The sequence below is a fragment of the Geotrypetes seraphini genome, chromosome 6 (genome assembly GCF_902459505.1).
Source record: "Geotrypetes seraphini chromosome 6, aGeoSer1.1, whole genome shotgun sequence".
NCBI lineage: Eukaryota > Metazoa > Chordata > Amphibia > Gymnophiona > Dermophiidae > Geotrypetes > Geotrypetes seraphini.
This window is the reverse complement of record NC_047089.1, coordinates 116,933,264-116,946,302: the sequence shown is the minus strand read 5'-3', so window position 1 is coordinate 116,946,302 and position 13,039 is coordinate 116,933,264. Positions and strand designations below refer to the sequence as shown.

At 45.4% G+C, this 13,039-nt stretch overlaps 1 protein-coding gene across 3 annotated transcripts in view; it reads left to right on the top strand.

Moving 5' to 3' along the window:
* The window catches only part of LOC117362188 (transcription elongation regulator 1-like), a 41,901-nt gene that overhangs the window by 13,993 nt on the left and 14,869 nt on the right, over positions 1–13,039 (top strand). For 2 of the 3 annotated variants that reach the window (XR_004539824.1, XM_033948155.1), the window contains exon 2: positions 9,987–10,149. The exons of the other annotated variant lie outside the window; for it this stretch is intronic. Coding sequence is in view for 1 of the 2 variants with exons in the window: in XM_033948155.1 (XP_033804046.1) it covers positions 9,987–10,149 (163 nt within the window). In the remaining variant the exon portion in view is untranslated. The remainder of the gene's footprint in view (positions 1–9,986; positions 10,150–13,039) is intronic. 3 annotated transcript variants of the gene reach the window in all.

The following is a 13,039-nucleotide window of genomic DNA, read 5'->3' as shown; positions in this document are numbered from 1 at the left end:
GCGTCGGACTTCCGTGTACGGCTTCAGTGAGGGTCTGGGCAGGGAGAGCGACAGAAAGAAATAAAGATAGATAACGGGAGGGAGAAAGAAAGATAGAAAGAAATAAAGAAAGATGGGCAGGGCAGGGCAGGGAGAGAGACAGAAAAATCACGAGTGAACTGTTCTGGTCCCAATTTCTTAACCAACTTCCTCCTTCTCCTGACCATACTGACCCTGATTCCAACTGGCACAACTGGGTAACCCTTTCTGAATCCACTTACCGTGCTCTCGCTCCTCTCTGTACTAAACCTATCGCCCACGCCCGCAAAGCTCCCTGGTATCTTCCATATCATAGGGAATTGAAGCAGAAATGAATTGAAGCACTGGAGCGTAAATGGAAAAAATCGAAATCTCCTTCTGACAGACAATCCTGGAGAAACAACATCAAGTTCTACAACACGGTATTGACAAAAGCAAGAAAAAATTTCTACGGTGACAAAATCACCAGATCAAAAAACCAAACTAGTACACTGTTCAACATCTGGCTTAATTTAACCTCAAAAAACGACTCCACCTTCCCCTTCTGTCCCCATCCGCTAACGACCTAGCCAAATTTTTTAACGAAAAGATCATTACCATAAGAAGTTCTTTCCCCTCAACTATCTCTTACAATTCTCTACCTTCCAACGACTCCAACCCTATCCCTGCTGATAGATCCTGGACTGCCTTCGAAATAGCCTCCGAATCCCAGATCTCTAAACTTTGTCTCAAATTAAAATCCTGCAAATGTATCCTAGATCCTTTCCCATCCTACCTTTACGATAACATTCCTGCGCAGGCCATCTCCTCCCTTACTAATCTTGTAAACACTGCCCTACTATCTGGCCTGTTCTCCACAGAAATGGGACACATTGCCTTATCCCCTCTTCTGAAAAAAGCAGATCTCGACCCTTCCTCACCATCGAACTACTGCCCCATAGCAAATATCCCCCTCCTAACCAAACTGCTTGAGTCCATAGTCGCTACTCAGCTATCTTCTTACCTAGAGAGATTCTCCATTCTCCCCCTATCAACATGGCTTTAGATCCAGTTTCAGCACCAAGTCCTTCCTTGTCTCCCTAATATCAAAGGTGCAACAACTACATTCTCGAAACAAATTTGCTGTTCTGTTACAATTCGACCTCTCTGCTGCTTTCGATGTCTCCACCACGACATACTACTTTATCAACTTTCCGAGATAGGAATTGATTCCACTGTTCTTAATTGGTTCTCATACTTCCTTTGCTCTCACTCCTACACTGTCAACTCTAATGGCACCATGTCCACTCCTTGGTCTCCTTCTTGCGGTGTCCCTCAGGGATCACCCCTATCCCCTATCCTTTTTAATATCTATATGTCCTCATTGAAGCTCTTCCAGCTTTCTCCCCTTGAAACAATCTACACATACGCTGATGATATCTTTGTCCTTCTTGAAACAGACCAGAACCTCACCAACATAACATCCTGCATAATGAGACTCCACTCCTGGTCCCTCTCGGTACAGATGAAACTAAATGAATCAAAAACAAAATTACTCTGGCTCGGCCCAAAGTTAGAACACCTGCCCACCCTCTTCGCACTACCCTCAGGCGCTGCCTTACACCTTGAGTTCTCAAGCAAGGTCCTTGGCATCATTATTGATTCCTCTCTCTCCCTTAACAACCACCTCAACTCCTTGACAAAATCATGCTTTTTCAGCCTCCACAGGCTAAGGAAAGCAAGACCCTGCTTCCGCCGTCCTTGTCCAATCCATCATCCTCTCCAAAACTTGACTATTGTAAATGCCCATTTACCTATGCTTAACAAAAAAAAGCCTCCAAAGACTCCAGCTTATTCAGAATACTGCAGCCAAGCTGATCTTTTGCAAAACGTAAATCTGACCATGTCCTCCCCACTCCTGGCCATTCTTTACTGGCTCCCAGTTGATTTTCCAGAATCCAATTCAAATGCTCTTGCCTGGCTTTTTAAGATTATTCACGGCATCCCTTCCTTCCCTAATCCCACTTTCCTTCAACTCCTCGTGCCCTGACTCCACCAGGACCGCCCATAAATTAAAACTATCCTTCCCCTCCCTACATGGTATTCTCCAAGCAGGTAAACTGGAAAATCACTTCTATTCAAAATCACAGGTCTCTGGAATGACCTTACTATCCCATTGCGGAATCTGAGCTCCCTCCATTTATTCTGTAAGCAACTAAAAACCTGGCCTCTTCTCTAACATGTAATTTCTTTTTTCCCCTTACTTTTCCATTGATTTATAAACTTATGTAAACCTTTCTCATTTTTAAGTTCTTGTAAACCGTGCCGAGCTCTACTTCCGTGGAGATGATGCGGTATTTAAACTTAAGGTTTAGTTTAGCTTGGTTTAGTTTAGAAAGAAAAAAGATAAACGGGGCAGAGAGAAAGACAGAAACAAAGGAAGAAAGAGACAGGGGACAGGAGAAAGATAGACAGACATCTATTCTAGCACCCATTAATGTAACGGGCTTAAACACTAGTGTTATATATAAAAATGTGTTTTTTACTAATTCGTTTTCATTATTTCAGGATTGTAAGCTTTAACATAATAAAAACACAGTATACCATCTTTAAAAAGATAATATAAACCCAGTATACTATCTTTAAAATTATATTTATCATACAGTAGATTCAATGGGAGTTGAACTAGGAACAGTGTGAATCTTGAAAAAGTGTGAATCTTAAAAAAATGTGACGCTAACTTTTATTCTAACCCCCTGTGCTACACAATGACCCATACAATAATAGCAATTCTGGTTCAATTATACTGTTCTATATAGATTCTATAATGGCAGTTAATTCTGCTAGGAGATAGAACAAGGTAGATCTCACTGTCCTGTTATATTCTTTTTCTTTCTTATTTCAGGATTGTATACTTCAATATAATAAAAATAAAAAAGTAACACAGTATGCCATCTTTAAAAGGATATATATATAATATATAGTGAGCAGTATTAACAGGGAGTTGAACTGGAAACATCAGCATGGAAGGGGAGAACCACTGTGCTACTTAGCTGTATAATAATTGTAAAATTAGTTCCTATAAGCAGTGGAAAGAATAGCTGTTTCAGCATAGTTTAGGCCAGGGGTGCCCACACTTTTTGGGCTTGCGAGCTACTTTTAAAATGACCAAGTCAAAATGATCTACCAACAATAAAATTTAAAAAAACACAAAGCACACTGTACGCAGAGAAAATGTTTATTATCATTTATATTCCGGGTTTTTGTTTTTTTTCCAAAGAGATCAAGGCAGATGACTTTATGCAATGTCACCTCAGTAACAACTATACAAAAATAGACAACTATACAAAAATAGACAAATATACCCCCTCCCTTTTTACTAAACTGTGATAGCGGTTTTTAGTGCAGGGAGCTGCGCTGAATGCCCTGCGCTGCTCTCAATGCTCATAGGCTCCCTGTGCTAAAAAACCCTATTGCGGTTTAGTAAAAGGGGGCAATAGTGCAAAATATAGACAGCAGATATAAATTCTCATAACGGCCACATTTTAATCACTAAATTGAAAATAAAATAATTTTTCCAACCTTTGTTATCTGGTCATTATTCAAATCATTTTGGTCCCATGCTCTGGTTGTCTTCTGCTTGCCAGGGACTCCTGCCCATTTGTTGTTTTCTTCTTTCTCTATGCTAACCATCCATCTTCCATCTCTGTCCTCCCCTTCCGTTTCCCTTCCCTCCCCCGGAAGTCTAGCATCTTTCCTTTTTTTCATCTCCATCCACAGATCCACCTTTTCTCAACTACCCTTTCATCCAGCATCTCTCCCTCCTTCCCCACCACCCCAGGGTCCATCATCTCTTCCTTTCTTTTCACAACTACCTCCTATCCAGTATCTCTATCCCCCCTCCACACCATCCCTTATGTCCAACTTTTCCCTTTCTGTTCCTTCCCTCCCTATCTCTCTCCCCCTCTCCTGTTTTTAGACCCATTATTTCTTCCCCCCCCAAAGTCCAGCATATGCACGTCTCTTTGAACCCCCTTCCCTCCCTCCCTCCCTCCATGTACTTCTACACCAGGGCCCTCCTCCCCCAAAGGCCTGTCCCCCCGAAGGCCTGCACAATCCCCCCTAAAGGCCTGCACTACCTCCTGAAGATCTGTACCCCCCTCTGAAAGCCTGCCTGTCCCCTCGAAGTCCTGCAGCCCACCCACCTGCTTCTTCCTTCCTTCCTTCCTTACTGTGGTGTCCGGCTTCTTCCATGGCTTCCCGCGCATCCCTTTACCTAATTCCAGCAGGGAGCAGTCTGCAGAGAGGATTGCCGGTACTTTAGTGATCCTTGCAGGTTGCCATAGGCAACCCTCTGTCTTCCCTCTGCCGCAGTCCCGCCCCTCCTCTGAGTCAGAGGCAGGATCATGGCAGAGGGAAGACAGCTCCTGAGGCCTATGGCAACCTGCAAGGATCGCTAAAGTACCAGCAATCCTCTCTGCAGGCTGCTCCCTGCTGAAATTAGGTAAAGGGATGCGCGGGAAGCCATGGAAAAAGCCGGACACCACAGTACTTCCCGACTGACCCTCCCCCCTTGCCCTCTAAAGCAGGAGCGGCAGCGGCTGGCCAGCAAGAGGCAGTGCTACCGATCCTGCTTTAGGGGGCAAGAGGGGAGGGTCAGTCACTGAATCAGGAGGCCAATTTTTTGGGAGGGTTTTAAATTATATCAATTCACCCGAAGTGAATCATAGAAACATAGAAATTGCCGGCAGATAAGGGCCACGGCCCATCTAGTCTGCCCACCCTAATGACCCTCCCCTGCCTTTACCCTGTGAATAGATCCCACGTGTCGATCCCATTTGGCCTTAAAATCAGGCACGCTGCTGGCCTCAATCACCTGAAGTAGAAGACCATTCCAGCGATCAACCACCCTTTCGGTGAAAAAGAATTTCCTGGTGTCACCGCGCAGTTTCCCGCCTCTGATTTTCTACGGGTGTCCTCTTGTTGCTGTGGGGACCCTTGAAAAAGAAGATATCCTTCTCTGCATCGATGCAGCCCGTGAGATACTTGAACGTCTCGATCATGTCTCCCCTCTCTCTGCGCTCCTCGAGCGAGTATAGCTGTAATTTATCTAACCGTTCTTCGTACGGGAGATCCTTCAGTCCCGAGACCATCCGGGTGGCCATTCTCTGGACCGATTCCAGCCTCAGCACATCCTTACGGTAATGTGGCCTCCAGAATTGCACACAGTATTCCAGGTGGGGTCTCACCATGGATCTATACAAAGGCATAATGACTTCAGGCTTACGGCTGACGAAACCCCTGCATATGCAACCTATGATTTGTCTTGCCTTGGAAGAAGCTTGCTCCACTTGATTGGCAGCCTTCATGTCCTCACTGACGATCACCCCTAAGTCTCGTTCTGCTACTGTTCTTGTTAGGATCTCGCCATTAAGGGTATAAGTCCTGCATGGATTTTGGGTATCCAGGTGCATAACTTTGCATTTTTTGGCATTGAAGCTGAGCTGCCATGTCTTAGACCAGTTCTCTAGTAAGAGTAGATCGTGCATCATATTGTCGGGCATTGAATTTTTATCCATTGTGCTTTTGCCCACTACATTGCTTAGTTTGGCGTTATCGGCAAATAATGTTATCTTACCTCGGAGCCCTTCTGCCAAGTCCCTTATAAAGATATTGAATAGTATCGGGCCCAAGACAGAGCCCTGGGGCACTCCGCTGATCACCTCCGTCATTTCAGAGGGGGTGCCATTCACCATTACCCTTTGAACCCTACCTCTAAGCCAGTTCCCAACCCACTTCGTCAATGTGTCGCCCAATCCTATGGAACTCATCTTGCTTAGCAACCTGCGATGAGGTACGCTATCGAATGCTTTGCTAAAGTCCAGGTATACGATGTCCAGGGACTCTCCAACATTTAGCTTTCCCGTCACCCAGTCAAAGAAGCTGATCAGGTTAGATTGGCAGGATCTCCCCTTAGTAAATCCATGTTGACGGGGATCCCGTAGGTTCTCTTCATTCAGGATCATATCTAATTGGTGTTTGATAAGAGTTTCCATTAGTTTGCTCACTATTGATGTGAGACTCACTGGTACTGTATGTTTGCGCTTCTGTCTTGGAGCCTTTCTGGTGGAGTGGAATGACGTTAGCCTTCTTCCAGTCCAACGGGACACTTCCTGAACTAAGGGAGAGGTTGAAGAGTGCTGACAGCGGCTCTGCCAAGACATCACTCAACTCCCTGAGCACCCTGGGGTGCAGGTTGTCCGGTCCCATTGCCTTGTAAACCTTGAGCTTTGACAGCTCAACGTAGACACTGTTGGGCGTAAATTTGAAATCGCTAAATGGGTCAACTGACTCAGCCCTTGTCTGTAGCTGAGGGCCATGCCCCGGTGCTTCTCGGGGTGAAGACAGAGCAGAAGTATTCATTTAACAGTTGGGCTTTTTCTGAGTTCTTTTCCACATAGTCTCCATCTGGTTTCCTAAGACGTACTATTCCCCCTGAGTTTTTACTTCTGTCACTGATATACCTGAAGAATGATTTATATCCCTTCTGGATGTTCTTTGCTAGAGATTCCTTCATGTTGAATTTAGCCTCCCTGACTGCTGTTTTGACGGCTTTTGACTTGGTCAGGTATTCTGCTCTGGAGTCCTGTTCCCTTGATTGTTTGTAAGAGATGAATGCTTTTTTCTTTTCTTTGTTGAGGTCTGAGATCTCCGCAGTGAACCACTGTGGTTTATTGTTTCTATGGTGTTTACTTACTAGCTTAACATAACGGTTTGTCGCTTCCTGTATGGTGGCTTTCAAAGTCGACCACATTTCTTCCACACTATCAGTTTCTGTTTGGCTTTGTAGCATCTGGTGAACAAAGTCACCCATCTCTTGGAAGTTTGTGTCCTTGAATTTGAGGACCTTGGTCAGTGTGGCAAATTTAGTGAAGCCTTTCCCAAGATTGAACCATATCATGTTGTGGTCGCTGGAGGCCAATGTGTTTCCCACCGAGACCTCTGTGACACTTTCACCATTGGTAAGCAACAGGTCCAGTATTGCCTGATCCCTTGTTGGGTCCAACACTAGTTGCCTGAGACGTGCTCCCTTCAAAGAGTTTAATAGCCTCCTGCTGCTGCTGGAAGCAGCGGTAAGTGTGCCCCAATCCATATCAGGCATGTTGAAGTCACCTAACAATACTGTGTCCCCACGCAAGGTGATATTCTCTATATCTTCAATCAATTCCATATCCAGGTCATCCTGTTGTCTTGGGGGTCTGTAAATACCTAGTTTAAAGCCCTGTGAAGTAGGTGGGCTAGACAGTGTCCAAGGACGTTCTTCCCTCTTCTGGTCAGGTATAACCCGTTTTGTCCCAGTAGTCCTTGCAATGCTTCTCCATGGTGCAGGAACCCGAAGTTCATCTCCCTGCACCATCCCTGCAGCCAGTCGTTTGCCCTCTGGATGCGATCTCCCTGGCACTGCCCTTGCCCCTTACCAGGAGGATCGAGGAGAAGACCACCTGCGCATCCATCCTCCTCAGCTTCTCACCCAGGGCCCCGAAGTCTTCAGGTAAGCTGTTCGTGGTGCTCCTGGCGGTGTCGTTGGTCCTGACGTGGATGAGAATCATGGAGAAGTGATCTCGGGGCTTGATGAGTCTGTCAAGGCAAGCGGTTACATCCTGGATCCTGGCCCCTGGCAAACAGCAGACCTCTCTTGATTGCAGGTCCAGCCTACAAATTGGTCCCTCGGTGCCCCTTAGCAGCGAATCCCCGATGACCACCACTCTGCGCTTCTTAGGGGTGGGCCGAACTGTTGACTCTGGAACCGTCTGCTGAACATCTTCCTGTACCTCGTTGTCAGGACCTTCCTGTAGCAGCTGGTATCTGTTCTTAAGGATGATTTGTGGTGTCGATGTAGAGCTGCCCTGTATGTGAGAGAGAGAGACAGAATTAGGTCCTCTGCGTTTCCCTGAGGAGGAAGTCACCAGCTGCCAGGAGTCAGCGACACCAGCTACTTCTTGCATTCCAGCGGTTGGTCTCAAGTTTGCGGGTTTGGATGCTTTGGGTGTTCTCAGGGTGGTCTTGTCAGGTTCCTGATCCTGATCCGCGATCTGAGACAGCTCCTGGATGACTCCATCGATGAAGGTTTCGTCGTCTCGGATGCTCCTTAAGCGCTGAACCTCCTCTCTCAGGCTCCTCAGCTCTAGCAAAAGGTCTTTGTCCGACTGATCCATTACTTCCGTCTGTGTTGAGACTGTAGACGTCTTTGAGGGGATGGCCTCAGTCTGCACAGAGACCTCTGCCCTCCGTTCTGGTTCCTCCTCCATCCAACCAAAGCCATCCCCTGGGTACTTCCTGTGACTACACTGCCTGTTTTGATTGAAGTCTTGCTGCTTCTAGTTCTACCTGCCATTTACAAAAAGTTATTATTATTACTTATTTATTTTATTTTATTTATTTATTTATTTTTATTTGAATCGGGCAGCACTATTCCCAACTTCGGCTCTTACCATAACAGGCGGTACACTGCTTCTGTCTCCTGTAGTAGGGTGCTAAGCTCCATCCCCACTGACCTTCTAACCCCGCCCTGCCAGCACTCTGATTGGCCGGCGTTCTACAAGAGGTAGATTAATTACACGCCAGTTAGGAAGGGTAAAAAAGAGAAGGGAATTATGATTGGCTGGCGTTCACAACGAGGCGGATTAATTGCACGCTGGTCAGGAGGGGAAAAAAGAAAAGGGAAACCGCATGGCTCTGCGATCGACTCAGGTTGCCAGTCAATCGCAATCGACGTATTGGGCACCCCTGGTTTAGGCTTTAGAAAGATGTGGTTTGGGCTTCTGATAGATAGATTCAAATAGGATAGATGCTATTTGTAGGATAGATGCTATTTAGGCAGCCCTCTAAGTCATTCCTTAAGCTTTCCCTGGGCATCCCTTAGATGTTATTTGAGAGATGTTTCTCTGAATGAGATTTAGGTAGATTTCTAAAGTTTCCCAAAGTGATCTTCTAAATATAGTTAAGGGATTTCATTTTATGATTCAGCCACCAGAAAAACAGGACACATCCAAACATGCATATTGAATTTCAAAATTTCAAATATTATTAGCTAATTACAGCACATGAAAAATACTGCTTTAGGTTCCTTTCTTCAAATAACACCTCCTTTCTCACTAAACGTTGCTACAATCGGCTCATTCTTCAAAGCAAAGCTTAAAAACAGAATAAAACATATAACAGACCTGAATGTGGCTTCTAGTTCATTGCAAATGGAAGTGTGCAGTTCCAAAATGCAATGCTGACCTCATTGTGAGATTCATCTAGGTGTACCTAGAAGAGAAGCACACAGCTTTTACCCATTGAGCTACACCACCTTCCACTCTAGGTCCTCTGACTCCCCTGTCATATCATAGCTTACTGACCTGCCTATGTACCATCTATTTAGCTATCATATGACAATCACCACAAAGAAAGCATTTCTGGCTCACCAAGTTAATGCACCTTGTCTATCTTCTCAAGCTCACTAGTTCAAATCCAAACATCACTTTCAATAATTTTCACAGCTCCCATACTATTTGGTAGGTGGACATTGCCATTTTCCTTCAGCGCATTTCCCTTTCCAAGCAAACTTCTTTTCACTGTCCCATGGCTGGGACATCTTAAGCTGTCATGGTAAGAAACCATTCACTGATTTCACTGATTGAAAGAAGCCATTTGTGGCTCATCAAGTTAAAGAGTCTTGTTGCATCTTGTCTATCCTCTCCAGCACACTGGTTCAAATCCCACCCTCCCGCATTTAAACAGCTTCATCATAGAATAAGCCATTAATAACATTGAAATGTTTATATGTGTTCAGTTTAGGCATCGTTATGTATATAATTACAGCATGCGCTAAGCACCGTTGCAGATCCACAAGCACGCCTAAGCGGCGCGAAAGGATGTAATTGTGTTATAGCGTTGTGACATCACAGAATCGCCGATTTTTACAACAAAATTGATTTTCAAAGCATGGCAGTAAGGAGGAATCCGAATTTTGGAACAGAGGACTCCAGGCTCCTGGAACATCATTTTTTCAAAACTGAAGACCGCAGCAGGACCTACCTGCAATACAGAACCTCCTGGCACCGCCTCACCAAGAGGTTCAACCACCTGGCCTTCTTTCCCAGGGATGTAAGTATTCATACTCAGGTTATGACAAATAATAATGTAAAAATATTTTCTTTACATAAACCTGTATAAAATAGTTCTTTTTACAAACACTTACCAAAGGTGCCAGAATGGGATCTGAACTTTCTATTTCTTCATCATGGCCATTAATCTTTGTGCCACATGCAAGTGACACCAAATGTGTCATTATGATTACATATATGTCCCTTCAATTTCTCTTTGCCATATGTACACAGCAATCTGTATCACAGCCTGCAGGTTTAAGGAGATAGGGGCACAGCTGTGAAAGCTACACCCTCAGCACCCTGAGATTGCCAGTTTATAACCATGCTGCTTCTTCTCACCTAGCAAAACCATTTACATGCCACAGCTGCGTTATATAGATTGTCAGCCCACCAGGACAAGAAAAATTGCCTGAATGCCTGAATAAATGTATTAAAACCATTGGTATTATGCTCTACAAACATTACTTTATTAATGTAGGTTCTGGATGCATGGGGGGAATTTTTCTCCCCTACAAATCCCTATAGCCCAGGCATCAGCATTGTGGCATAGTCTGACTTGGACACCATCGTGGTCAGGACACACCTGCCTGTCCTCCTTCACTACCCAATGTACCACCATAATGTACTCTGACCCTATCCTATTAACACTGCAGGCCAGCATATCTTGTAATCCATTTTTCAGTGATATAGAGGTTAAGACTTGTTATTAGATTAGGTTAAGATTGTTATTAGAGAATGACACGGGGAAAAAATTTGTCCCCGTCATCGCCCTGTCCCCGGCCCACCATCCTCTGCACCGCCCCGTCACCGCCGTTCCCTTCACCGCCCCATCACCGTCACAGCCATCCCTTTCACCGCCCCGTCACCGCCACTGCCATCCCATTCACCGCCCCGTCACCGTCCCCGCTGCATCCATATAAGCCTTAGTACTGTAATATTTAGCTTATTCCTTTCTTATAAATCAAAGTTCCTGCTGCTGAACTAGAGAAAGAGATGTTCAGCTGGCAGGGCTTTGTTTATAAATTTTTATCAACACAACTAATATACTACTTTATCCTAAAGCAAAAAATAAATAAATAGAATTTTTTTTCTACCTTTGTTGTCTGGTTTCTGCTTTCCACATCTTCTCATTCAATTCCTTCCATCCACTGTGTGTCTTCTCTCTGCGTCTTCCATTTGCTGTTACTGTGCCTCTCCCTTCACCCCCCCCCCCAATTGGTCTAGCACCCATCTTCTTCCCTCCGCTCCCCCATAGTCTGTCATCTGTCTTCTTCCCATTCTGTCTTCCACATTTCCCTTCAGGGTCTGTTCCTCTCCACCCTCCTTCAATATCTGTCCTATTCCTTTCCACCACCACCCTTCCCTCCCTCCTTTACCATCTGTTCCTTTCTACCACCCTTCAGCTCCTCTCGCGTGGCCTATCTATCTACCTTCCTCCCTCTTATTTTCATGGCACGTTACAATGTAATTTGTGCAAGCCACTGGAGCCTGCGAGCTCGGTCCCTGTCCCATCCCCACAAACCATCTCGCTTCTGGGCTCCTATTTTCCCCATTTCTAATATCTCCCCTATGTATCTGCCATTGCCCCCCCACCCTGTGTCCATATACCATCCCCATGGCATGTCCCCTTTATGTCTCTGTCCCTATGCCCCATGCACATAATTTCCCCTCTTTCTGTTACCTTCCTGTGTCCAGATTTCCCCTATCTTCCTCTTCCATACCAGTGTGTCTCTTCTTTTCAACCCCATCTAGCTTTTTTCCCTCTTTCTTCCCCCCCCCCTGCTTCTAGCATCTGACTCACCTGCCTGTCCTTCCCTTTCTTTCCTGCTGTGGGTTTTTCTTTCCGTCTTCATCCCCTTGGCCCAGAATCCTTTTCCTTTTCGCTCCCTCCTTTCAGTTTGAGCCTGGTTGGGCAGAAGCAATGCGCTGTTCCTTCATCTCCAAGGTAATATGCTATATTAATATGGTATTGCACCTGGTAAGTTTGCAACCACCACTTCCTCTTCCCTCAACATGCAATTAGACAGCTCATAATAGTGAAAGCGGTTTCTAGAACTGCACATCTAGATAACCAAAGTTCCAAATAAGCAGGTAGGGTAGATGGTGTTATTTAGTACAAAACATTCATTCTTCTTACACCTTAAGTACCAACCACTACTCCAACAAATAATGAACAATGGCAACTAGTGCATTACAGGCGATTGATGTGGCACATGTTGTTCTCAGCTTTAACCAAAAAAGATGCTCTCTAATAGAAATGCATGTAACATACCTTACAGATGGATCGCGCGGTCCCCACAGCCCCCACCCGCCTGCCCAATCGATCCTAGTGTTTAGCCAGCTCTCTCCCTTCTCCTCACCTTAGTTTGTAGGCTTTCTTTTTCGGCGACCTGCACGCTTTCCCAAAGAGCCGCGCACACACGGCTGCTCAGTGTTTAATCTTCTGCTCTGCTGCAACTTCCTGTTTCTGGTTGCGTCAGAGCAGAAGATCGAAACTGAGCAGCAGCGTGTGCGCGGCTCTTTGATAGCGTAAGGTCCATGCATTTTCTACGGACTCCATATTCCTTGCGGTGTCGTTGAGTTTCCTTCTCACCATTTTCCTCATGGCATCATAGTTCCCTTTTCTGAAGTTCAGTGCTGTCGTTGTAGTTCTTTTCACCTTTGATGGTTCAATTTCTAGTCTGTACTGGATCGTGTTGTGGTCGCTGTTTCCTAGTGGGGCTAGTACCGCCACCTCTTTAGCGGGTCCCCTTAGTCCGGTGAAGATTAGGTCAAGAGTGGCATTTCCCCGTGTTGGTTCCATGACCAGTTGTTCCATGAAACAGTCCCTCGTGACCTCCAGGAATTTGGTCTCCCTCATACAGTTTGAGTGCCCTATACTCCAGTCT